This window comes from Hydractinia symbiolongicarpus, chromosome 12 (genome assembly GCF_029227915.1).
Source record: "Hydractinia symbiolongicarpus strain clone_291-10 chromosome 12, HSymV2.1, whole genome shotgun sequence".
NCBI classification, from domain to species: Eukaryota; Metazoa; Cnidaria; class Hydrozoa; order Anthoathecata; family Hydractiniidae; genus Hydractinia; species Hydractinia symbiolongicarpus.
Window position 1 is genome coordinate 25065526 of NC_079886.1, and position 25931 is coordinate 25091456.

A 25931-nucleotide genomic window follows, 5' to 3' on the forward strand; every position below is an offset into this window, starting at 1 on the left:
GGAAAATATGCCATATAGCATAACTTGTGAAAGTAATAAATATTTTTGTAAATTTTTCTTGTAGTGCTAACTTTGCTTCGCCAACCTGGATGCGCGTTGTTAGGAACTGTTTTTTTTTAAAAATTCAATAAGAAGTAAACCCGGGGCGATTTTAGGCAAGATACCGATTCGCCTAAAACGTCCGTGGGTTTCCAAGTTTTAAATGAATGAAAATCACGGGTGGAAGAAAAAACGCCTAAAACGTCCGTGGGTTTTCAACTTCAAATGAATGGAATTCTTAAATCGGAAGAAAAAACGCCTAAAACGTCCGTGGGTCTTCAACTTCAAATGAATAGAATTCTAAAACCGAGAAGAAAAACGCCTAAAACGACCGCGGGTAAGTTTTACATAAATCTCTGTGCGGCCAAGGGTGTGTCCTTCTTTTTCAACATGGATTCCCTTGATCAGGAGTACACTGTTGAAGAAGCTTTCAAGTCAAATGATTTGAATAAATTGAATGAGTTGTATGCAAAATTGAAAAAAGAAATTCTGGATTCAGCTACCTTTTCGGATAATGAGAGGATTAATAATGTTGGAAAGAAGTATTTTCGCGATCTAGTTGCTGAAACCTTTATTCCAACCTTTGCTAAAGACAAATTTATTGCTTTGAAGTAAGTAGCTAGATAATTTTTGTAGCTTTTTCTGTCTTGAGTATTAGGTACCTCTTTGTGAAAAACATTAAAAGTTATTAAGCACCAGCACTGATTGTTATGAAATAATTAACCCCCACCTCCACAGATGTTCTTACAAAACGTGTTATTAAATCTTTCTTATCAAAACAAAAGCTTCAATTAATAACCTCGATCATATGAATAGTTTGTTTTTTTAAAAACAAGATAACTGAGACAAGTGTAATCTTGTTTTATGTTTTGATGAGTTTGTTAAGTTTAGTATGGAGTATAGCTAGCCAGCAGCTGCTTGTGTGATAGTTGGGAATTTTGTTTAATTTTTAACTTTTACTTTCTTTAGGTCACAAGCCTCAGGTAACTGTTTATACAGCTCTGTATCTTTGTTTTTGTGTGGAGATAACTCTCTTGTTCGAAAACTAAGAACTTTGACATCGTTAGAACTGTATTTAAATAGTGGCTTTTATATAAAGCATCCCACTATAATTTCGGCATATGAGAAAGGCAAAGGAGTTTATTTTAACAATTTCAGAAACATTTTAGGTGGTCTCTTAGTTTCACATGCTGCTTTAGATTCAGGTAAAACTGCTGATGCTTTAATTAAAGTAGAGGCAATGCATAATATAAAAAACTTTGAGTGGTGTAGTTTTGTTTGTGTTCTTGCACTGTCCTCAGCAATTTCGAGGAACATCATTACACTATATCCAGACTGTGGTCACGCAAAATTGAAACTTCTTTACAGTCAAAATATTGAACCTAGAGATTCTGCAGTTTCTTCTACAAGTCTTCACATTTTACTTTGTTATTGTGGTACTTTACCGACACAAATTGAATTTAAACATAATCATTTTGTGCCTCTATTATGTGGTGTACATCCAAAAAGAAAAATCAAGCAACCATTGCCAAAACCTGTGATTAAAAAAAATAAGCAGTCAAAATTGCCTTTCTGGGTAAATAGACATGGCATGAATGACCTAGGTATTGCTTCTGACAGACCTACAGTAACATTTCCTGCTGTCAATATGTCAACCAAAACAAAAAATATTCCAATGTCATCAAGTTCTACTGTTAAATCAGTGACTAGTATTAGTCCTGTAACTAAGCAATCCTCTGGAGGTGCAATAAGTTCTATTATTTCTGTGTCAACCGAAATAACCTTAGCCAACGATATAGCTTCGTATATGAATAAAGTTCAAAACATGGAATATTCAGAAATAATTAAATTAATAAACGAAGTTTTCATCCCTAATAATAACTATAAATTTCCTGTTAAAGATGGTCGTTCCTTTAAATTTGATTGGTTAAAACAATACACCTGGCTTTGTTATTCACCTGCTTATGATGGTGGTTACTGTTTGCCATGTGTTCTTTTTGGAAATAAGTTTCCTAATTTGTTAAAAAACATAAGAAATCTGGTAACACAGCCTGTTAATGCAAAACGTTGTGCTACAACGTTGTTCAAAAACCATGAAAAAACATCTAGCTCTGTAAAAAGTCTTCACCAGGCAACATTTTCACTGTTTACAACATATTTGAGCCAGCATTCTGGTAAAAGCAAACCAATTTCTGAACTTGTTGATCAGCAAATAAGTAAACAGATTTCTGAAAATAAAGCCAAACTTGAGCCAATGATCGATACAATTTTGTTGTGTGGAAGACTAAATATCCCTTTAAGAGGTCATAGAGATGATAGCAGTTATCATCCTGAAGTAGGCAGTTACTCATCTGGGGGAGTAGGTAATTTCATAGAAATTTTAAATTATAGAGCTCGTGCAAACCCTGTTTTCAAAGAAACTCTTGACAACAGTGCAAAAAATGCTACCTACATTTCAAAAACAGCTCAGAATGAGTTGATTAATTGTATTGGTGAAGTCATCACTGAAAAAATTGTTCTTGAAATAAAAGGCAGTAAATTTTTTTCTATTCTTGGTGATGAATGCATGGACAGTTCATGCAAAGAGCAATTTTCTCTTTGTATAAGGTTTGTTGACCAAAATTGTGATGTTAGGGAAGAATTTTTAAGACTGGTTCATTGTGGGGAAGGTTTGTCAGGTGATGGTTTATGTAAAATTGTCCTAAAATGTCTCGCAGAAGATCTTCAGCTAAATATAATGGATTGTAGAGGTCAAGGTTACGATGGTGCAGGTTCAGTGGCAGGTTTTAGAAATGGTTTGGCAGCAAGAATCCTACGCATAAACCGAAAAGCCTTGTATACGCATTGCCATAGCCATCGATTAAATTTAGCAATCTGTAAAACCTGTGGCATTCAAGCAGTTGAGAATGTTATGGGACAGATTAGAGACATTTCATTTTTTTTTAATTACTCTGAAACTAGGCGGTTGATTTTAGAACGTAATATCAAGGAACACTGTCCATCAGCTACAAAATATAAATTATTTAATGTTTGTGCAACAAGGTGGGTTGAGAGAATTAAAGGTATGGAGGTATTTAATGACCTTTATGTAGCTATTGTAAACACATTAGATGAAATGAATTTAAATTTAAATCATGTTTGTAATGCTGACACATCCTCTAAAGCTCTTCCTTTTTTAAAAGTCCTAACCTCATTTGATTTCATGGCTACATTTATGATCACTAAAAATATTTTTTTGATGACTTTACAAGTAACTGAGCTTTTACAAAGCAGAGCAAATGATATCATGGATGGTATACACATGATAGATGCTCTCAAGTCTCGTACTACCATGGTTAGAAACAACATTGACTACTACCATGAAAAGTGGTACAAAGAAGCTTCTGATCTTGCTAAGGAACTACATGTTACTGAGGCAAGTCCTCGAACCTCGGGTATAACACTTTTTAGATCCAACACACCATCAGAAAATCCTTCTGATCATTATAAAAGGAATATTACAATACCTATGTTGGATCATTTACATTCCGAACTTACTGGCAGGTTTGAAGAAAAAGCATTGTCTTGCTATAGTGGGCTAGCTATTCTCCCAGAAAAAATGCTGAGTCTTATCAAAGAAAATGTAGATTGGAAAAAAAGGTTCAATGCTTTCTTTCAATTCTATCTAGAAGACTTGCCCAATGTTCAATCTATCGAACATGAATTGGAACTTTGGGAAATTTACTGGAAATCATATGAAGGGCCTATACCTAACAACATTTCCTCCACATTGAAATCTGTCAATTTTACTGGGTTTGAAAATGTAAAAGTGGCCTTGAGAATTTTAGCCACTTTACCTGTGACTTCTTGCGAGTGTGAAAGGACATTTTCAGCCATGAAGAGGTTAAAAACATTTACTCGCACAACCATGGACTCAGATAGACTAAATGGCTTAGCCTTAATGCATGTACATCAAAACATCATTCCTAATATTTCTGATGTTATTGAGAAATTTTCATTGAAAAATAGACGATTAAACTTTAAGTGAATTACATTATTACCTTCTTCATAAAACCTTACTTCAAGTTATTGTAGAAGACTTCTTTTATTATATATACATATGTACCTCTTATTTTACCATACCTATTCTTTTGCCTAAATTATACTTATATTAGTATATGCCTTATCATTGCCTAAATTATACTTACATTTTTATGTACTTACCTTACCTATTTTTGACAAAAATGCTTTCTGTAACTTTAATTCTCGAGTTGCCTTTGTGGCCTCTCCTGGAAGCAATTGACTGTAACAAAGCACCTCCAGAGTAAGGTCCAAATTTCACAATCAATTTACGTAATTACTTAAGTTCTGTTTTTCCTAAATTTTGTGTGTTTTTTATTATGATTGTTTTTACCTTTAGCCTTTTACCCTATCATTTTGACTGGTCTTGATGCAAATAATTGTATCTGTTGAGTGGCGCTCCATTCACTTCATGGTTTGTTGTTTGACAATTGATCATTTATTTTGATTTCAATGCTAGATTCATTCGTCCATTGGTATTACTTCTGTTTCTGCTTATATACAAGTGAAGAAGAAAGAAGAAAGAAGAAAAATTGTTTGCCTGGTTATTAGATTAACCTCAAATTTATAAAAAACATTATTCTGGCATATACAAAACGTCGGAAGATAGTAAAAAGACGGGAGTAGTTATCGCATTATGTATCAAAACTTTTATTTGTATTTTATATTATTATATAGCCTTAGTAGCCGAAAAGCACTTGTTACCACCTCGAAAACCTCTTTCTGGTCTTCTGGTATCTCGTAAAAAAAATTGAAAAAAAAACAAAATTTGCCTAACCATAAAAAAATCCTAGATCCGCCCCTGGGGCCCGTGGAAAAATCCATTTAGGTAGGATAACAGAGAAAAACAACCGCCATTTAAATTTTGATGACGTCAGCAGAGACATGTCAAAATACAATTTTTTTTTCAGAAATGTGTATGCCTGTCGCCTTCATCATATAGGTCTTGAAACGCTGATCAAGAAAATGTATGGGATCGTGTACTTGTGACAAACGGATGCAGAGATATTAGGGTTTAAAGGTGTTTTTATGACGTCATTAACCCGTCCATTCCGAAACGGATTTGCTGACCTAGGCTTGAGAAAATTACTCAAATTGGTTCTAGATGGTCCCTAGTTACCCACGCGGTGAAAATCATTGACGTCACCACCTCCTTTCCAAGTTATTTGACCTAAAATTTTTAGGTGCACTGTAATGGCTTCATTAATTTAATATAGGATATTGACGTTAAAGTAGTGTTATTGACGTCGCACCATAACGTCAGAAAATTTAACATATTAAACATGCACTTTTCGGTTACTTCAAATAAAATTTCGGTAAGATCAAAGGAAAATAAACATATCCACTTTGCCTGTTACAGACACACGGAACTGGCGTATGATTATATAGACTAGTCGATAAGGCCCGTGGAAAAATCCACTTAGGCAAAAGGCCTTTAAAAAATAGGCTGCTTTAGATGTTTTGCTGACGTAAGCAATGCATATACAAAAAGAAATGTTCTTAAAATCTTACACAAAATGTCAAATGTCAAATCTTTACACAAAATAAAAGAAGAACAGCTTGCAAGGTGCAAAATTGATAAAAAGTTACAACAACGACACTCACAACATCGAAACTCACAACACCAATACTTACAAAACCGGCAGTAAGAACACCAACAGTCACAACACGAACAGTCACAACACGAATAATAACAATGTCAGAAATAACGCATCTCAAATATGTACATCTTATAAGTGATTATGGTGCAAGAGTTAGCACAAATAAAAAAAAAATAAGTTCTTTACACATTTTAAATATTGTCTTTCCCTTAAAAGCTTATGCAAAAACATGAAAAGCCATAGTTTAGAAAACATTAAATGTAAATCTACAAAAATTAGTCATTTCAGTTGCATACCATTCTCTCCCACAAAAATTTACACAAAATGTAAAAATCAACCAATTAAGAACACAAAAATTTTTCTTTTTAAGTATGATGATCCGTACTACCCTTTACCAACAGATCAATAAGCAAAGAATAAACTTGAATTATAAAAGATCATTTTTTTGGAAACAAACGGTTCGTAAACAAAAGTTTACACAAAATGTAAAACAGATTAGTTTTTGAGAAACACATCTAAATCAACAAAAATAATTGCATTAAGCATGTCGTATATTGCCATTACCCATCAATCTTCCACAAAAAGGTCATGAAACACATCAAATTTTAAAAAAATCAGTCATTTCAGTGCATACAGTCATCGCCCATTAGATTACAAAATCATAAACAAGACAATAATAAATAACTTAACACACACACTTTAAACTCTATAAAACTTGTTCCACTTATCATGTTGCATGTGGTCCCCCTTGTAAAGTGCACAGGTAATGTGAAAGAAATAATAGATAAATTTCAGCGTGACGTCATTTGTTTGCTTCTTAGCGGTAAGCTCCTTGGCTCTGGCTTTTGCGAGGCAGGAAAAAAGATGCTAGGATTTGGTGAAGAAAGGTCTATTTCTTCTAACGGGGACATCGTTGAGGTTATGAACTATTATCGAGTGTAAGTTGATGCCTTCTGATTTATTTGAATATACTAAAAGTTATAAGAATGCCTTTGTTTGAAGAAATGAACTGATAATTACTTTGCTTCACCTAGCACCCCAATCTTTTTCCCTGCCACGCAAATGCCCAAGCCGAAAGAGCTTACTCCTAAAAATGTCAACAACGAAATTCATTTATACTATATGGGCATAAAAATACATCCTACTATCCTGCAAAAGTTCAAGTCCTTGAAAGATTTTGTAGGTAGCTTGTTACATCATAATTCGTGCACATAAGAGAAAAGAAATTAGGAAACTATAGTAGTTAGCTATAGATATTAAAAAAGAGGAATTACAACAGAAGTCATAGGTTAGAACTAGCCATATGGGATGTGCTGAACTTGGAGGCAAACATTAGCTAGCCAACAGTAGCTAAGACACCCAGTTAAATATACTTAAACTGGGAATACTTACCTAAAACTTAAGCTAGCTATTTATGCTTAGTAAAACACATATAAAGAGAAGCAATAGTAATTTAAAATTAATAACACTACAGTTCAACAAACCAAAGTTTTCCGTTTTTTAGTCAGCCAACAGCTTTATGTAGCATTTTGAATTATAGGACAATACATTAGTTACGCGCCAGGACACATGAATTATGCAACAAAACGTAAACAAATATGGGTACATACGCGGTAAAATATAAAAATGTGGTTTTTTCCACCGACATAAAAAACCAAACGTCTGAAAGTATCAAAGTTTCTACTATTTGTAATTTCAAATCGACTTTAAATTCTAGCCTTTGTTTCCCATTTCTAACTTTACTTTACATCTAGCTCCACTTCTCACTTCACTTTTCTACTTCTTCGCTTGGTCTCTCTTCTTTTTAAAAATATAGCTATGCTGTATTAAACCACTTTTTTCCTTTCTTTCAAGGTAAAGGGATCGTTCTTCTGTGCTTTTTTTTGGTGGCCTTTATTTTCTACTTCTAATTTACTTCACTTCTAGCTCGACGTAGCTCCAATTTCACTTCCAACTTCACTTTTATACTTCTTCAATTGGACTTTTGTCTTTTTAAATATGCTTTTTTGAACCACGTATTTTACTTTTTTCAAGATCACTCTTTTGTGGGGGTTTTTGGTGGCGAAAGTTAGCCGTTAAATTTATTTCAGCAAATCAAAATGAGTCGTTTTCATCACGTGATGTAAACAAAGTAAACCCGCTAACAAAATGGACATCATATTTTCTGCGACTTTAAAGAGAATTTCGGCATCATCAAAGGAAAATGACGAAATCACCTTTGCCTGTCACAGACGGACGGACACACTTTGCGTATTATTATATAGATGTAAAGCATTAATAATACATGACTTGGATTTTTGGGAAGTAACTTCGTTTAATCTTGTTCATTAGACTAACTAGCAGTTTTGTTGTAAAGTTCACAGCGTTGTCTGTTATTGTAACTGAAATATATTGAAACTGAAATATATCTTTGTTGCAATGCATTTATTACCCGGGTAAGCAGGCACAAAACGATAATAACCAAAACACGTGATCTGATTAGTTAAGAGGCGTTCGATTATTGCAAAACCCTGTAATAATCGCCCTTAATGCCCGCGGAAATAATATCTTAAAATAAAATATGGAAAAATGTAAATAAAAAGCAGACAGAGATACCTTGAACAAATTTCCAGTTTATGATGGTGCTACAGCATGTAATGACATAGCAAAATTTCATTGCGACCGTCCTAGTTCTTTTTTATGAAAACTATAACTATGCCAATTTTAATTACATTTGGAGAATCTGATGGAAAAAGTTATGGAAAATGCAACTAATTTTTCGCATTACTGATTAAATTGTTACACATTTAATATACTCAACATTCCTGAACTCTGACTTCGTTTGTCCTAATAAGGTTTGCTACGACGTTAATCACATCTCAGTTAGAGAGGAATCGGAAATTTTTTTCAAAATACACTAATTTAATTGCACTTTATTATGGAAAGAAAATAATACAGCCTCATGATTTATTTCAGGGAATTTTACTTTTTGTGACTTTGAGAAGAATAGTTGCGGATTTACTGGTTCGAACTGGATCAGACGTGGTGGAGAATCCCCAATGAAAAACACAGGGCCAACTGTTGATGCCAGTGGTATGACTTTTAAAATTGATTTTTATAACCATAAACAGAAAAAATATTAGTCTGGACAAATAATTCTAAAGCCATGGTATAATAGCACTTCAATAGGCAAAATTACTGTTACCACCATGGATATTAAACCATGTGGAGTGAGTTAAACTTTAGATTCCGCTCTTACGGTAGTCAAGGATACAAAAATAGATTTCTTTTTGAAATTTATCTTTTACTTTTTTTCACATCTCTTTGTATATTTGCTGATCTGAAACAAACCTTAGACCTTACACGTAGACTTATTCCACGTCGCATCTCACGAGTGTTCGCAATATCAGGAAAATGGTTGTGGTGACGTCAGCAATCTTTCGCATGATTCAAGAGCATGAATTTAACCATATAACCAAGTTTCGGTTATCTAAGAGCACTGTGAACAAAATTTGACAGGTTCAATTTCTAATAAAAAACAACCACTGTAACTTCCTTAAAACTAGCCGTCTTGTAATACTAATATATATATAAAAAAAACCAATTATCCTGAAATAAGCTACGAAATGTTGTACCTTTTGAAACTGGTTGTTTTCAGGTAACTCGTCGGGATTCTACTTTCACTTTGATGCTAGATTGTCACCACTATTTTCGATGCATCCAATTTCAGTCTTAATACCCAACCCCAGCAAAAGCAGCAAAGGTTGTTTAAAATTTGCTTATCATATGAATGGGGGCAATACTGGTAGCCTCTCAGTCATTCTGTCTTCAAGTAATGTTCCACCTCGAACGGTATGGCTTACGGCTGGTGATCTAGAATCTGTATGGGAAGATGCGGCTGTATCATTGCAACTGATTTTGAAGTCCTCTATTCCTTCTTTTTTTAACGTAAGTTTATATAAGTAATTATGCAACATTTACTGTACATTTCATCCTTTTTAATAACACGACACTGTTTAATGCAACGACATGATGAGACCAAATATCTACAACTTATATCATATTTGCTTTGTTATGATTTAAAGTTAACATTTGTGGCAATGAAGGGAAATGGCTCCCGCGGTGAGATTGCAATTGACAATGTCTTGGTGACTTATGGATCTAATTGTGTGGTCGTAGGTGAGTTATTCATACTTATTTTAGTTAATACAAATGTACAAAAGAGAAACGAATATGTGTAAGATGCAATATTTATGCCATGTCTGCGAAGATTTTTCCCAGTAACTTCGCGGTAAGATTATCGACCAATCTTCTTACCGCTTAAACTTTATTGAGTTCACACAAAGCAAAAAGTATCTATCTTTTCATGGCTCGCCTTAATGTCGTATTAATCATTAAATAGATTATTTCTTCTCTGGTATTAAAAATTAACCTTCTACGTGTTTTTGGATTCAGTGACAACATAAAAATTATTTTCATCCTTCCACTTTTTTAAGAGTTTGGAAATAATAAATGCTATAGTACAAGTAGAAGAGAAACTGAATTGAGAATGACAGAAGTTTCATTTATCGTCCTGCGGGTCACTGTATATTTTATGTGCGTTTGTGTGGGTTAGTGTGGGTTTGTATTAAAGTGTCAAAGAACTTACGCATGGCAATTTATTAATCTCCTTTCTCCCTCAAAATGGTTTGGTGTATGAAAAGGTTATAACATTGTAGAAAGGCATACAATTTAATTACTTCTGTTATAACTCAAATATATATATCTATGTTAGCGAAAGCAACAACAAGAACAACTGCGACTTCAGGTATATTTTGTCAATTTAATGAGTTTTTATTAGATACGCAAATTGGCTCACAGAAGGAAGGACAGAGGGACAGACAGCAAGTAATACAATAAAAATGTAGAAACAACAAGCTCGCGACGAACAAGAAATATAAATTCCGACTTTGTAGAAATAAATTTTTGAAGGATTTACAAAAAAACGGATATAAAAATTTAAGCAAAACGCTCACTGGGAATACGCTTTTATTTGCGATTTTTTCCTATTGTCAAAAAATGAACTGTTTCTAAAAAAAGTTAAATGACACCAAATACAAAAAATCCTTATTTAATTTGTCAACTTCTTAAAATGAAATTTATTCCTCAAAACAGTAATTTCTTTTCACAATATTATCACGTGACCGCAGGTTTCACAATATATTTTGAAGGTGTCTGACGTGATCGAATGTTTCAAAATAGATTTTTGGTCGATTTGTGTTCCCTTTGGTATTGCCGCAATTTCGTAACAATATTGTTTTCTATGATGTATGAAAATTTTAATTGAAAGAAAGAGTTGTTACACAATTGTAAACAATGAAATCTGTATAATAATACGCCAGTTCCGTGTGTCTGTGACAGGCAAAGTGGATGTGTTGCTTTTTCTAAAAAAAACAGCCGCGGTAACATGTCACTTCTGCTAAACTTTTTTTTTTATTCTGTCCTTTGTGTGCGATTTTAAATTGATTCAAAAATTTTTGTTTAAAAAAATCACGGTTAATTTATTTTATTGTTCTCATAAAAGCCTTTGTAATGTGATGTAAACTTATTACACAAAAGTCACGGGTAATTAAATTCTATTATTCCCTTACACACGTGTCTATTGTCACTGTTATATGAAAAACATATTGGTTTTATTTATTCCCGCCTAAATGAATTAACAACAAAACGTTTTGACAAAAAATGCAATGAATTTCGCTGTCTTTTTATTCGGTATATATAGTGGATTTTTCCACGGGACTCAATACTAGTAAGAAGAATAATCATACAATTAGTTGTATAAGAAAAAATATATCGGGTTGGCAACGATGGAAGCATTCTATAACTTAAGTGCGTAAATAATGTTCAAATAGTATTTTCTTCATTTTAGAGCAAAACACAGATCTTAAGAAAGTCATAGCAATAGCAACTGGTGGTTTTGTGTTTGTACAAATTATATTTTTACTTATTTGCGTCGTGATAAGGCGCAAAGGTTAGTACAACTACCTTCCTTTTTTTTCTGCTTAAGTTTTACCATATGGTATATGGGCGGAATTTTTTTATGTAAAATGTCATCCACAAAACTGCTCTGGCAAATAATAAATGTTTTGGAAATTTTATCACAACACCCCCCCCCCCCCTTCCCCACCCTTTTTACAGTATAATAGGGTTCGTCACTGTGTAACAAATCCTTCTGTTTTAGTTGTTCAAAAAGTTGATGACACACCTACTGTTCCAGCAAATGTTGAGATGGAAGGCAACGAAGATTACGAAATTATCCAACCTAATCCTTCTTACTATGCTAATATCCAAGGCTTACAGCTTAATAAACATTCTGAACATGACACGAAAACTACCAATCCGAAAAAACTTACAGAGGTTGAGATGCAAAATACAATTAACGAATACACGAGTGTAGACGATTAAAAAATCGTTTACGATGAAACAATTCTTGCTTAACATTTATTTTTGTAAATTGAATGCATTGGCTAGTTGCACTAAGCAATGGTTCGATTACCATATATATAATGAAGAACTAAATTTTACTGATAAAACTGAGATAGAATAATAATTGAAAACAGAAAAATTTCAGTTTGAAATGTTATTTGCTAAGATTTTTGCTAAGACTATTTTATTTAATTAAAACACCTTTTTCGGTAGAATCTCCCTATAAGTTAGGAAGATTATTTTAAGTGGAAAACTTTACTGTGTAGCTTTTATATTTATAATGATTATTTTATGATATTTTACGGAACATACAGAACTTCAATTTAAAGTAACTTTCCATGTTGTATAAATCAAGAGGTTTAATTGTAGACACGGCTTCCATTTTGTTATTTTTTAACTTACGACTGGGCTGTATAGATGTATAAGCCCTTAAACACACACGCCTGTAACAGGGTCCTAACTTTGAGGCTTAGAGTTAATATTAAGTTAACATGAGAGCAAAAGAAATATAAGTGTTAGAAATTTAAGTTAAAGGGAAGTTTCCATTAGGTGAACTTTGGTCCTTGACATCGCTGACAATCCAAACAAATGCTGATGACTGTATCAGGTAATAGCTGAGGATGTGCATGCTCTTTGAAGTAAGCCAAAATTTTCTGTAAAAATCGACAATTGTATTCGTTTAGTCTAGTCTTCTTTATACTTTTTATATGGTTTATTTATCAAAAAATATTTCCACATTAATTTTAACCACTTAATAAGATTGGAAACTGTAAGTTCTAACATTTTAGACTGGGTTAGAAAGTTCACATTGCCAACATTTTTGTCTGTACTAAAGCTTACCTTAGAAAAAACAAATCAAATTGATATGAGATAAGTAAAAATAAGTTTCTTTTCCGAGAAATAGGTCTTTATAGTTAATCATGCGAAATAATGACATCGTCGATTAGATGCTCAGAACATGCTTGTATGCATGATAATCAAGGTAACTAAGTATGAATATTGATATACTAGCCGGCAAGCCCAGCGTCGAAGCGCCTGGGTAAACCAAAAGTCAAGGTGTGAACCAACGTTGAACACTCTTTGGATCTCTGAATAAGAACCGTAAACTGTGTCATACAATCAGGTGGAGCGCTTTAGTACAGGTATACAGTATGTCTTAAATCAAGTGAAGCGCATACACTATGATAGTGTTGCGACTGCAACATATTTTTCAAGAAATAATTTTTATTGCAATGGTAGCTGAAATAAAAATAGAATATACCGATGTTACTCCATCATAGCAAAAACAATCATCAATATTATTTTATTTCGCGGAAAGTTTTTGTGAAAGTTAAAAAATTAATCGTGACACAGGGCTGATCGCTTACAGTTAAATAGTGTTGTATAGGTGTATAGAGATAATACCCTTTTGAATGAACTTCTCTCTGGCTCAAGAACACAAGAAACCGTCTATTGCTAAAATAGGGTTGAGCGGTTAGTCCATGTAAACAGTGTTGCACATCCGTACAGGTGTGATTCCCGAGAAAGTTCAAAAATAAATTGTCAGTGGGCTAACCCCTTAGTACAGGTAAACCGTGTTGCACATGCAGATAAGCATAACAACCTTTTACAAAAAACAGTCTGTTGTAAACACTGCGCTAACCGCTTAGTACAGTTAAACAGTATGATAAAAGCTCTTCTATCAAACACAATAGTATAAACCAAGGCTCCAGCTAGGCCTTCAAAACGCTGGGGTAACCCATAAATGATGTAGGGAAGTATGTAGAATAAAAAAAAATTACCGTATAAAACAGGCATAAAATTTCTTAGGAGATTGCTCAAGTAGTAACTCGTGTGATGTTTTCTACAATAAAAGGAACAAATCAACACTCTTGCAGATACAAATTTGATAGGTTCAGGCTTGCTGGTCCCCCGAACATTTATGATGTTCGCATTCGCTGCTTCCCACAGTGGTATCAGTTTAGCCAAAAGGCTATCCAAAGAAAAAAGTTTTGGATAATCTTCAACCTCATTGTAGCCAGCTTTGAACCAAAATATAAAGAGTTTAACATTGGAATTGTAAATTTTAGAGAGAATGTAAATTATGAACTAATTTAATGGTTAAATGTAGTTATGTTCAAACATAGCTACATATAACCAGTAGTCATATAACAGGGTAAAGATGAATAAGACAATGTCTTTGTGTAGAACTTAGTTACATTGAATAAAATAACTGTCTATAATATTACCAAAGTGAAGTATAACTATATGATAATAAAAAATAAACATAAAGATTAAACAGCGATACGCTAATAGGCAGCACTGAGTTTTTTAATTTTTAACCAAATATTTTTTATGTATCATATTTTTTGAAACAAACTATAAATATTGCAAATATTGATACTAAGTATACAAACATGTTATCTACAAAATATTGATACTGGCTAAAACCGAATACTGAGGCAATTGAATTTAATGCGAAACTAAGAAAAAGCAGGCAAACCTCTCATAGAAGACTGACAAAGAGCTAAAGATTTTTAAGTATCGTACTTTTTTAAAATAAACTATGAATAATAGAAATATTGATACCGACTATGTCAAAGACTACAAACACTATTACGTTATCTTTAAAATACTGACAGTGGTATTTGATATGGGCTAAAACTGAATACCATGACAACTGTATTTAATGCGAAACTAAGGAAAAAAGAAGCAAACTTTCAGAGAAGATTGACAGAGAGCTTAATTTCAATACGTACTATATACTAAAACTGGAAATAGGCGAGGCAACGCCACACCAAGTATGACGCCCTGGACCTGGGCCTTGGAGTATTTTTGGGGTACAGCAGATATGCTCGGTAGGATAGATTCTAAAATAGAGAAAATAATGTATTGAGATTAAACTTTTTCTACAATAAGCCGATGACGATATGCGAGAAAAGTAGAGGTTATAAAGGATGGTAATGAAAGTTGACTTTACATCATTGAGGCCTTCTCGCTCTGATTCAGCTGTTGTTGTTGTTGTTCGTGCTGTTAGGATTAGCCATTGATAAAGATGTTGTAGAATTTTCAATTTTATCAAATCTGGACATTTTAGAGATAGGGAAATGTATGTTCTAACGCAGTCGCCCACGCGCACGTACAGACGTCACAGCAAGTCAACATCATACAGTGCCATGTATATCCAGTACCTATCAAGGGATATTCCCTAATAATCCAGTGCTGAGTAGGGGTAAGTCCCTAAAGAGTGATGACGTCATTAAGTCATACAAAAAGGAGTAAAATTCTAACCCAGGGGGAATTCCCTAGTGATACTAATAATCATCAAAAATCAACGCATACGCAGTATAAGAGGCGCTAATTGAGCAAAACGAAATCTTCCGAGAAAATAAAACTCTATACAATAAAGAAATGAATACATACAATGTGAAACAATTACTAGATATTGCAAAAGGTAATGGTTTATGTAAGGGTGTTCAAGGGATGCGCAAACAAGAAATCATAAAACATATACAAGATGATATTACCCTCTAGGACATGCATAACAAATCAGTTGAAAAGAAGCCCCTCATGCTGGAGTTTGTCCCCAACAGGTTCAAGACTCAGGACATGTGCAATAAGGCTATTGAAAAGGAGCCATGGATCCTCGAAAATGTCCCCGAAAGGTTCAAGACTCAGGACATGTGCGAAACATGTGAAATTCATAAGTTAACGTCAACTGTCAACAACAAAAATTCGATAACTTCGGAACTGCTGCGTTTATGACTTTTATGGCCAGTATTGGCATCTACTCACCCCTCATGGCCCTGGCATTGGTACAAGAACCAGAGAAGGAAAATTATAATAAACAGAGGATTCCAGACCTATGGGACCGCCTTAATACTTTAGAATCAAAATATAAAATGGAACAATGTAAAGACTGCGAAGGGGTACTTGATGCGTACGACAGGTGCACCTGCGGGCGTCAGTTCGTGGTAAATGGTAAAATGTTGTGTTGGTATTGCTACCATGATTATACCACATATAATGGGGGTGTCTGCGTATGTACAATGACATGCAACTCCCTGAAGTCGTTTGAAATACAATAAAGATGCTACGATTTGAGAATGAGCTTGTCAACCCTAAATTATTCTATTCATTCGCTGCTACTTTTACGAACATCAACGATATCAACGTGGAATACGTGACAGTGTCAGATTCCATTCCTGCTAATGGAGGCAAGAATCAGATGTCATAGCAGGCTACCATACACGAGACTTCGTGGTAGCCCCCAGGGTAAAGACAAAGACAGACAACGATGAGTCTTCATTATGAAGAGTATCCCGACTGGGTAGCGAAATATCGTCAAATCTTATCCAAGATCGAGGAGTTGATATCTGAGAAATTGACGACAGAGCCTGTGAAAAAAGACCGTTATGTGAATGCCAAGCTTAAATACTACATAGAAGTGATCACAACTAAATTCTATGGTATGCCAGGACCATACGATAAGTCCTTCCAAGCCAGTGCCATCCTAGCTATTTCATCGGTGTATATGCAAGGTAAATTGGGGGTATAAAAACTTATAAAAACAAAAATGGCTATTAAGTGAGGAATAAAAAAGCATATATTTTATAGGCCATACCAGGCCTATAAAATGTATGCAAATTAAGGCCCATACTCAGGAGGGGACTCTAGGTACCGCTTACATACTGCGCAGGCCGAATGTTTTTTAAAATATCATCCTGCATCTTTTTTCTCCCCTCATCCTGGCCTTTGGCAATTATCTGAGCACGCTCCTGTTCATTAATGGTGTTCACGAAACGATTAAACCGCTGCTGCATCCTACTAATCAGGCTGTACTCGTAGTCACTGATCACACCGTTTTCCATTGCCTTTGAGATGAGATCAACTAAAGAGTTCAAGTTCAATTCGTCGAGTAGCCTTATACCTTCATGCTCCTTGCTTTTATCCCCAAGCCTTTTTGAGGCGTTTCTAAGGCCTGCTTGCCCTATCCCGGCTGCAATCGTGAGCCCCCAATTGCAATGACCAAGGGAACCCCTAGGCTTGAGGCTATAGCTCCAATGCTAAAATCCGACGTAATCACCCTCACACCAAGCAGACCGTGGTCGCACAAGCGTACCCACGTGCCATGCATCTTAAACTTCTTTGCAAGCTTGTTCCGCTCCTCAGTTTCACTTTGGAGATACTTTTCAATTTTATCGTTTTTTTAGAGCCTCTAAGTTTGACTTTCCTCCTGCATATCAGCGCCTGGTGCAGGTGCACTCGGTAAGTTTGGGTACAGTTTGCTGATATCGCTCATCTTTATTCAATGAAAGTGCACATGGTGAGGGCTGCGAACGAAACGTTCTTCTCGTGGTGATAGACGTCTGTTTACATGAACTGTAGACGGTCCGTAGAGCCCTTCAAAGGTAGGTACGTTGGGATGTCAAAACGCCAGGTTAACATATTCCCACAAGTGTCTAGTTCTTTGGTGGGAAGCAAAGCCAGAACTTTAGACTTTTTACTCTCAAGAAGGCAGTCGTCTTTGTCCAACTGCAACAAACGAGTCTCAACCTATGGTAAACATCGGTCCTGTAATATGCAATCGCCGCTCGTGTAGTACTAATCGCCGCTCGTGTAGTACTTCTTATTAGGGTCAAATGGCAGACCCAATAGCTCTTGCAATGGTCTGTTAATCACCACCGTATACACGTCACTAACACAGAGCCTGGAGAGTCCATTTTTCAGGACAAACAGCTTGATCTTACCTTCTGCTTGGCTATTGACGATGCTCCCAATATCCTCTATTTTGTACAAACAATTTATAATCTCAATCCGAGTCACCCTCTGAGCACGCCCCACTTCACGGATGGTAAAGTTGTTATTGCTGTACAGGTTCAGTCATGCAGGTTAAATACTTATCGATTTCAAGGCAATTCTTGTGTCCTGCCCCAGATAGTCCTCAAATATTGTAGGCTTATCGACATTAGTAGTATAGAGTTGTTTCATCCTTTGTTTTAAGAAAGGATGAATATGTATTCGTATAACCCCAAGGCAAAAAGCTAAAGTAACAGAGATGAATGGACCGTTGGTATTACAAACTTGGAGCATCAGTGTCTGTACGTGTCTACAGACTCGCACTTTGAGGTGACATTCTCTGAATTTACCAATTATGCCATCAAGATCCCCACCAATTTGCTGAATAACCCTGTTGGAGTGGGTTGAACAGAGAAGGCGTTGGACTACTGATATATCCATGTTAATTTTACCACCCATGGCGCAACTACAGCATTAGGCATCTTTGCTAAACATCTGACGGGCTCCGTGCCGCTTCTCAACTCCATATTGAAATTTCACGTGTACTACCACATGTGTCGTATCCTGGCAAGGATGAAGGTCGCCATGCCTTATGACGATGGGTTTGAACACTACAAAAACCCCTATTCAACCTCCGGATATGCACAGGTCTGTCACGAATACGGCGCAGATGCCAATTCTTTATACAAGTTTAAGGCCGTCATGTCGTCATAGACAAATGGAAGATGATGGCCCCAAGTTAACGGCGACTGGACCAAGTCTATCATTCCCACAAGCCAGGGTTTGACATCGAAGGGTCTGACCAAGCTAAGCCAGAGTATCAGGGTTTACGTGGTTTTATTGCTAGGATCACAAGCAGGGTCTAAGGCATCCCTGGTCGGCTCCGGTGCAGACAACTATACTGCAAGGCAGATCTTACTACAGAAATTTGAGGTGATGGTACAGCGTCAAGAGAATGTAGGGCATGACATTACGGAAGTTCAGAAGGTGCTTCAATATGCCAAAACGCCGGTAAACTTTGCAGTCATGCCCAGCGTGTACATGTTGCCCCCAGACATCAACCTGTGTATAGGCAAAATTGTAGGGTATAACAACAACATTGTGATTGCACCTGCAAATGTCAGAGTGGAGTTACAGGTCGATGTGAATAAAAAGCCTAATTATACGGGGAGTGCTATCAAGCCATCTCCAAAGCATGCCACACCTCACAAACATACCATGCCTCCTATACCTCCAAAGCATACCACATACATACCAAAACATGCTATTAAACCACCTATGCATGCTACACCTCCTATACCTCCTAAGCATGCCACATCTATTAACCTCCCATACATACTCCCGATCATACAATAGAGGCTATACCATCTATATAGGGGTAGGCATTATTATTGCCTATATAAGGTTTAAAAATGGTTCATATTACACCTTTTCAACGCATAGCACGACAAATCCGGTTACTGCTGCGATTGTCATGTACAGATGTTTTGCAGCATATCCAACGATGGTTGCCACTACTCTCAAAAAGAAGGAGACTACGGTACCGATGACTCTGGGTAATGCAGCGCTTGCCTTTCCTGCCAGATATTTCAGGAAGTTTCCAAGCCTTTAAAGCTGCTTTTCCACAAAGCCTTTTCCGCCACTTCCCGCAGCACTTCCCCTGCAGCACCTACCGCAGCACTTCCTCCTATAACGGATAGCACAATGGTTCTTATCAATAGACCAATAGCGGAGACGATACTAAATATAGTCAGACCCTGCTCCCTAAAGAGGATTCTAAGCTTCTCGAGCAGGGACGTGTCATCCGCAGCAATTTTCATCAGCGTATCCCTGATTACTCTAAGCTGGATGTAAGTCTGTTGCTTTTGTATCCTCTCCGATTCCTTGGCAGTCTATTTTAAATCATTCCATTTTTCAAGGTCCGCCTTCACCTTTTCTATCTCTTCATCAATGCGGTCTTGATTCCACTGCCCCCCATCTTTTCCCACCTTCCGTTTCTCAAGCTGTTTCAACTTACCCTCGGCTTTGCTAATCTCTTCCGCATATAGGATCTGCCTTGCCTGCAGTATCTTTAGAGCACCCTTGATAGTTTGCGATGCCTGATAAGTCCCATTTACTTCACGCTCATCGAGGCCTTCGACATTACATTCCCTCCCAAAAAGGTTTCTTGAATGAGTCTTTCCGACTCGTCTACGAAAATCATGGCATTTTTAATACCCTTTAATGAGTCCATATCAATGTGCTCTTCCCTCTGAGCCTCTGCTTTACTACCTTTGTTAGGTGTTTGATAATCTTCAAAACCCATGGCCTCTATACGTATTCTACCTAGCCTCCTTTTGAGCTGGTCAATAGTGGAAAGGTACCATTTCGCAATGTGAGTACTATCGGTACGGATATTTTTCCCGTCACAATCGTTTTAACGACAATTTGATTTTCTTCATCCATTCTTGACGGCGTTGGACCCCATATCCAGCTGATCCATAAGATACGAGTAAAGACTATCAAACTATCTACTATCGATTCAAGAAGCTCGGAGTAGGTCGACTCCGTACCTAACCCCAATCGTCTACGCACACCTCCCTGCTACTGTCCTGGCGTTGAGTCCCCCAATGTTTCAGGGAGCTGTTGCGTCGACGGCGTGTCTTCTTTATCATCCCCTACCTTTATCCTCCTCCCCAATATCATCTTCATGCGTGAACACTGGGTTGTTCCGCATCCTTTTTTAAAAATCCCTTATTTAATAAAATGAATGCATTCAAACGACTCTAGACCCCTACGTAGAGACAAAGCGGCTTTTCAACATCAAAGGCAAAAAGCAAAGAGTTCAGATAAGCCACATACCCTCAACCATAAACCAAATGAAGACCTCTATGTTGACGTGCCACAAATGTCCCAGAATGATGTCATTTTTCCAGGCAGTCTAAAGCTCTAATTCGACGTAACATTAACAGGGACCAATACCAAGCCAACCATTGTCAGCAACATTGGTAAAAGCTTGGTACGAAACCTATGCATAACGTTGAATGGCAAAGAGATACAGAATATTAGCGACTACAACACCCTGGCAGTGTACCGAGATCTCTGGTTACCCAAGTTCGATCGTGACAACAATCTCATTTTGAACGGCATCAACACAAATGACGGGACCATAAGGGCGCTGCAAATCAAAGCTAGTGACCATGTAGGTACGGATGAGGAGAAGGCAATTACTGCCGCGAATGGCAAAACATTGTGCATACCCTTGGGAAAAATGTCCGAGTTGACGAGGGATCTACCTTTATATCCGGCGGGTTTATATGACAGCTTGCAACTTGCCATACATTTCTCAGCTCATGCCGACTTGATTAAGATAGAGGTATGGAAGACTCGGGGAGCACGGCGGCCAAAGCAGCTGATGCGATGTACAAGATTACCAATATCAAGCTGGAGTTTGACAAGATCACCCATTAAGGTCTCGCGAGCGCTATTATGTCAAGGTATAGCCGTCTGGCTTTGCCCTATGAAAGAATACTCCGTAGCAATGTTGTCAACATCAAGAAAAGTGACACCTCATATAACCTCCAAAGTGACACCCCGAGAATAGAAGGCGTCCTGCTACTTTTCATAGATGCAGGGAAATTGAATTCCTATGCTGGTGTCAATGAAATCTTCTACAATCCGAAATTTGAGAAGATCAGCGTACAAAACGAGGGAGAGCCTAATGAACTGTACATTCACGCCATGCTCCAAAAGACCATCTCGATCAGATTATCAACCCAAGATAGCAATGTCACCATTGGGCAGTTTTTCAACGAGAAATATGCCCTATTCATCGATTTCAGAGCCAGCCCGGTACCCTACCTGGTAGCGAAAGACCACTACAAAGGCTTTCAGATGGCATCACCATCCATATGAGCAAGAAAGCCGATGGAACTGGGGATTTCATATGCTATGTGTACCTCTTGCAGGATGCGCAACTGAATAACTTAGATGGCAGGCTCCATAACGTGGAGTAATAAACTAAAGAGAGAGTTGGCTACTCTTATGATCATGGCCCGCTAATCAACACCCTAGCATTCAGTGGCACAAAGTTTCTAGTTAGTAAGCTTGCGGGACGAAACGGATAGAAAACGGCACGACGAGGCCGTTAAAAACCTCAATACAGCTCAGGCACAATGGATCAGGGATCGTCAAGATAAGCTCGATTGGTTCGCCAGGCAGAGGGAATCGCAACTAAAGGCTGGTAAAAGCATAGGAGAATTGGACGACAGTATGTACAGATGCTGCATCGCGTCAGACAAAAAGGCCTCGCAATTGAAAGATTATTACACTTCTTCAGAACAACAACAAGATGGGGAACTCACCTTCATTCTTGGCTCCTTATCCTGCTAGGGTTTGTTGCATATAAATACTTGTAGGAACGCGTTTTAACATGTATAATAAACATTTCAAAAGCATCACATAGTGTTACGAACAAAGAGCCTGAAAAGCTAAGCCAAATTTAGTATATGCCAGAACATGCGTGGACAGGGCACAAGACCATCAAATTACTCGCCAAGGAGAGTGGTCTCCAGACACATTCGAGGTCCAAAGCGTATAGACTACCCCCATTTTACTGTTACAACACCCAACGAAATGCATCAGTTTGATCTGTTGTACATGCTACATGACAAGCTATACGATAGCACCTATAAATATATATTCTCACGGGGATTGACGTGGCCTCGAGATATAAGGTATATATAAGAACCAAGAAAGCTGGCGAAGTTGCGGGTATGATCCATGATATATAAAACTGATACTTTCTGGGGAAGAAAATGTATAGGTTGAACCGTATTTTCGCGGGTAGTTGTGTTTTATACTATCTGAAGGACGGGGTGGATCGTAGCTTTGTCTCAGAAGAACTCATGCTGGTACCGGAGGATGTTCAGTTGCCTTCGGAGGGTGTTAAAGAGTGGTAGACACCTCAATTAGCATACCTGAACAAATTTACTTTCCCGGTACAGTTGGCATAAATCCCACAAGGAGGCAGTGGCCCCGCCCCCTTTTAACCCCATAATTTTTAATGACTGCTAGAGTAGTAAAAATCGTGTTTTGTTTGGGTGTACTAAGATTTGAGTACACCTTGGAGACCACCTATTCTGTAATGTATCGATTACCTTTTGACATGTTCTCACTCGCCAACATAGGTTGAGTGTTGGTGCAGTGCAGCCTATTCTCAGCCTCAGCAAGCGAAGGGGCATCCCCATTTTCTCGATATTTAATTGTTTTTTTGTGATTAATGTGCCACCCGTTATCATAATTATCCCAGGTCATACCCTTAACAAAATGAACCTCAATAAGGGTCCGCAGCGTAGCCATATCGCACCCGAGATTCTCCTCTCCTTAGAGTTGAGCTCCATGTTTCCCTGTAATGCTTGGTGGGTTCGGCTGCGTACAACGAAGACGATATGTCCGGCGCGGTTACATTCAGGGCAACGCAGTCTCCGTTTTTGATGGTGGCAGAGGCTTCCACCTCCACAGTCTTTACAATAGGACCTCCGCCCACCATGTTTGCTGCAGATGCAACCACCTCCGCACTCTTTGCATTGTGATGTTGTCCTATCATGCCTGCAAATTTGGCCGCCCTTGCACTCTTTGCAACAAGCCTCCATCTTTTCATGCTAACATATCTCACTTCCCTTGCACTCCTTACAGTGAGACCTTCGCCTCTGATGGTGGCAAATCTGACTAACGCAACACTCTTTACACTGGACCCTCCACATTCCATGCGTACATTTTATAAGTTTCTGTGACTCCTCAGCTGCGTTCAGGCATTTAATGCACATTTTTGTCAGTTGACAAATCCCCTTGATCCTGAAACTGTGCATGGAAAAAAGTGTTTGTGTCTTGAACATTTCGTAGCCTCCTCCATCTTTCGAATTTCCAATACCTTTTAACATGCAGCCAAAAAGGTCAAAAATGATAATTTTAATACTCTTTTAAGTATTAAAATTAGCGCCCGCTTACGACATATCAATGTCACACATCCCTTCAAGTAGATCCCGCGTATCATTGTCAGGCAACGTGAAGTGATTTAGGTAATAACTCCCGATGCCTTGGGTATCGTCTCTTAATCGGCAGCAGGCATGCACGGCATTCGGATTATCACATTCTGGTTTACTTACAGTCACCTCAGGGTACATTGTCTTTAAGGTGCTTGTTCTTGTGCTGAGTTGCTTTCGCTGGTATCGGACCATATAGTGCCTATGCATGCCTTTCTTCCATGCTCGTTAGGATCGTTTTTATCAACCACATATAGCACGGTATCATATTAATATCGGTGTGGAACATGGCTTTCATCAACTGTCGCATTTTCCATAGTGTGTACCTCAAGTTCGTCCTCGAGTAGCATGAGCTGGTTATCTCTGCCGTCTAGATCATCCTCGAGTCTTGTAGGTTTTTCACACCTGCCCGGGAAACCTTTTGATTAACCCTACAGCCTTTGGTTTTCGGGAACGACTGATGATTTCCAATGCTTGATCCAATGTGGCAAATACATTATGCGAATTATTCCCTCTTCCAAGGGCCAGGGCGGCACCCTGGCCTTTCAGACCCACAATTTCTTGCCTTGTTATAGTTTCCTCCACCAAATATTGAAAACTGCGCGCTTGTTGGCAATATCTAAAAAATAACCAGTATCAGCACGTTTGAACATAGGTTGATTTTGATTGTCAGACAGGGTTTCGATGGTCCCTATGTTACATTTAACTTGCGACGACATCTTTTTCTTATAAGCAACGTAAGGCAGAGGATCTTGCCATGGTCCCCCAAGGATTGTATACCTTCAGGGATGTTCGAATCTTACATACAGGCATGCATGCTCTGATTTTTTTCAATTCAGCCTTGATATCATCCCAATCTGAGATCATGTTTGGTTCCTCGTAATGGAGAGAGCTGTTTATGTTCAACTTGTGAACTATCTTGAAGAAAATGAAAATTTGACAACCAACCAATACGGATACAGGAAGAAACGATCTACCGAATTGGCCACACTCTATCTGACAGAGGAAATCAGGAAGGAGATACTTCAAGCCACTCCATTCTCCTGTCAAAACTAAGAAGTTATGGAGTCAAAGGTTTGTCACTAAACTGGTTCGCAGACTACTTGTTTAACCGCGCCCAGATTTGTGAAGTAAATGGCAATGGTCTAAGCCCAACCCCATTGTTTGTGGTGTACCACAGGGGTTCATTCTTGGACCCTGTCTCTTTTTAATCTACTTCAATGATTTCGAAAATTGTTTGAAACATTCTAGAGTACTATAATTTGCGGACGATAACGTGTTATACATTGGACGTAAAACAAGCCAGCAACTTGAGATCGCTTTCAACGCTGAATTGAAAAACGTAGACAGGTACTTCATTAAAAACGTACTAATATTAAATCTGAAGGCTGGAAAAACCGAATCGATAGTATTCCACACTCGCAACAATGTGAATAAAAACGGATTAACCTTGAACTTGGAAATCAACGGAAAGCTAATTAACGCAACCACCGAATATCTATATCTTGGGACTGTTCTCGACCAGACTTTGTCAATGAACCATCACTTTATAAGTCTTTACAAGAAAATGTCTGCCAGGCTTCGTTTACTACTCTCATTGAAATCCAACTTAGCGAACAATGCCATCACTAAAATCTATGTCGGAATGCTGCTGCCAACGCTTCTTTACTGCTGCACTACAAACCTGAATCTTACCAACGGCCAGCAAAATAAGCTTCAATCGCTTGATAGAAGAATTGCGAATGTGACAGAGAAACGTCAAGTACCAATTATGAAGGAAATAAAGAAACATGCTGTCATGCTCGGCAGAAAATGCTTGGAAAAAGCAGTGTGTAGCAATTTTGAAGATTTCTTCGAGATAAGATCGCACAGTAGAAACACGCGAAACAACAATTACTTACTGACAATACCTAGAGTGAGACTTGAAGTAAATAGATCTGGTTTTAAATTTATGGGGTCAAAGATTTATAATGACTTGCCAATCGAA

The 25931-nt window shown here is 37.4% G+C and overlaps 2 protein-coding genes across 2 annotated transcripts; both read left to right on the plus strand.

Annotated features, from left to right (window-relative positions):
• Nucleotides 1-48: 48 nt before the first annotated feature.
• Nucleotides 49-4814, plus strand: LOC130621931 (52 kDa repressor of the inhibitor of the protein kinase-like). The gene is made up of 2 exons (XM_057437298.1): nucleotides 49-650; nucleotides 1009-4814. The coding sequence occupies exons 1-2, from the start codon at nucleotides 265-267 to the stop codon at nucleotides 4064-4066; spliced, it is 3444 nt and encodes a 1147-aa protein (XP_057293281.1). The 5' UTR covers nucleotides 49-264; the 3' UTR covers nucleotides 4067-4814.
• LOC130621932 (MAM domain-containing protein 2-like) lies at nucleotides 650-12450 on the plus strand. The gene is made up of 7 exons (XM_057437299.1): nucleotides 650-1022; nucleotides 8655-8771; nucleotides 9337-9626; nucleotides 9764-9857; nucleotides 10453-10485; nucleotides 11587-11688; nucleotides 11899-12450. Exons 2-7 carry the CDS (start codon nucleotides 8738-8740, stop codon nucleotides 12120-12122), a joined length of 777 nt encoding a protein of 258 aa, XP_057293282.1. The 5' UTR covers nucleotides 650-1022; nucleotides 8655-8737; the 3' UTR covers nucleotides 12123-12450.
• The last annotated feature ends 13481 nt before the right edge of the window (nucleotides 12451-25931 follow it).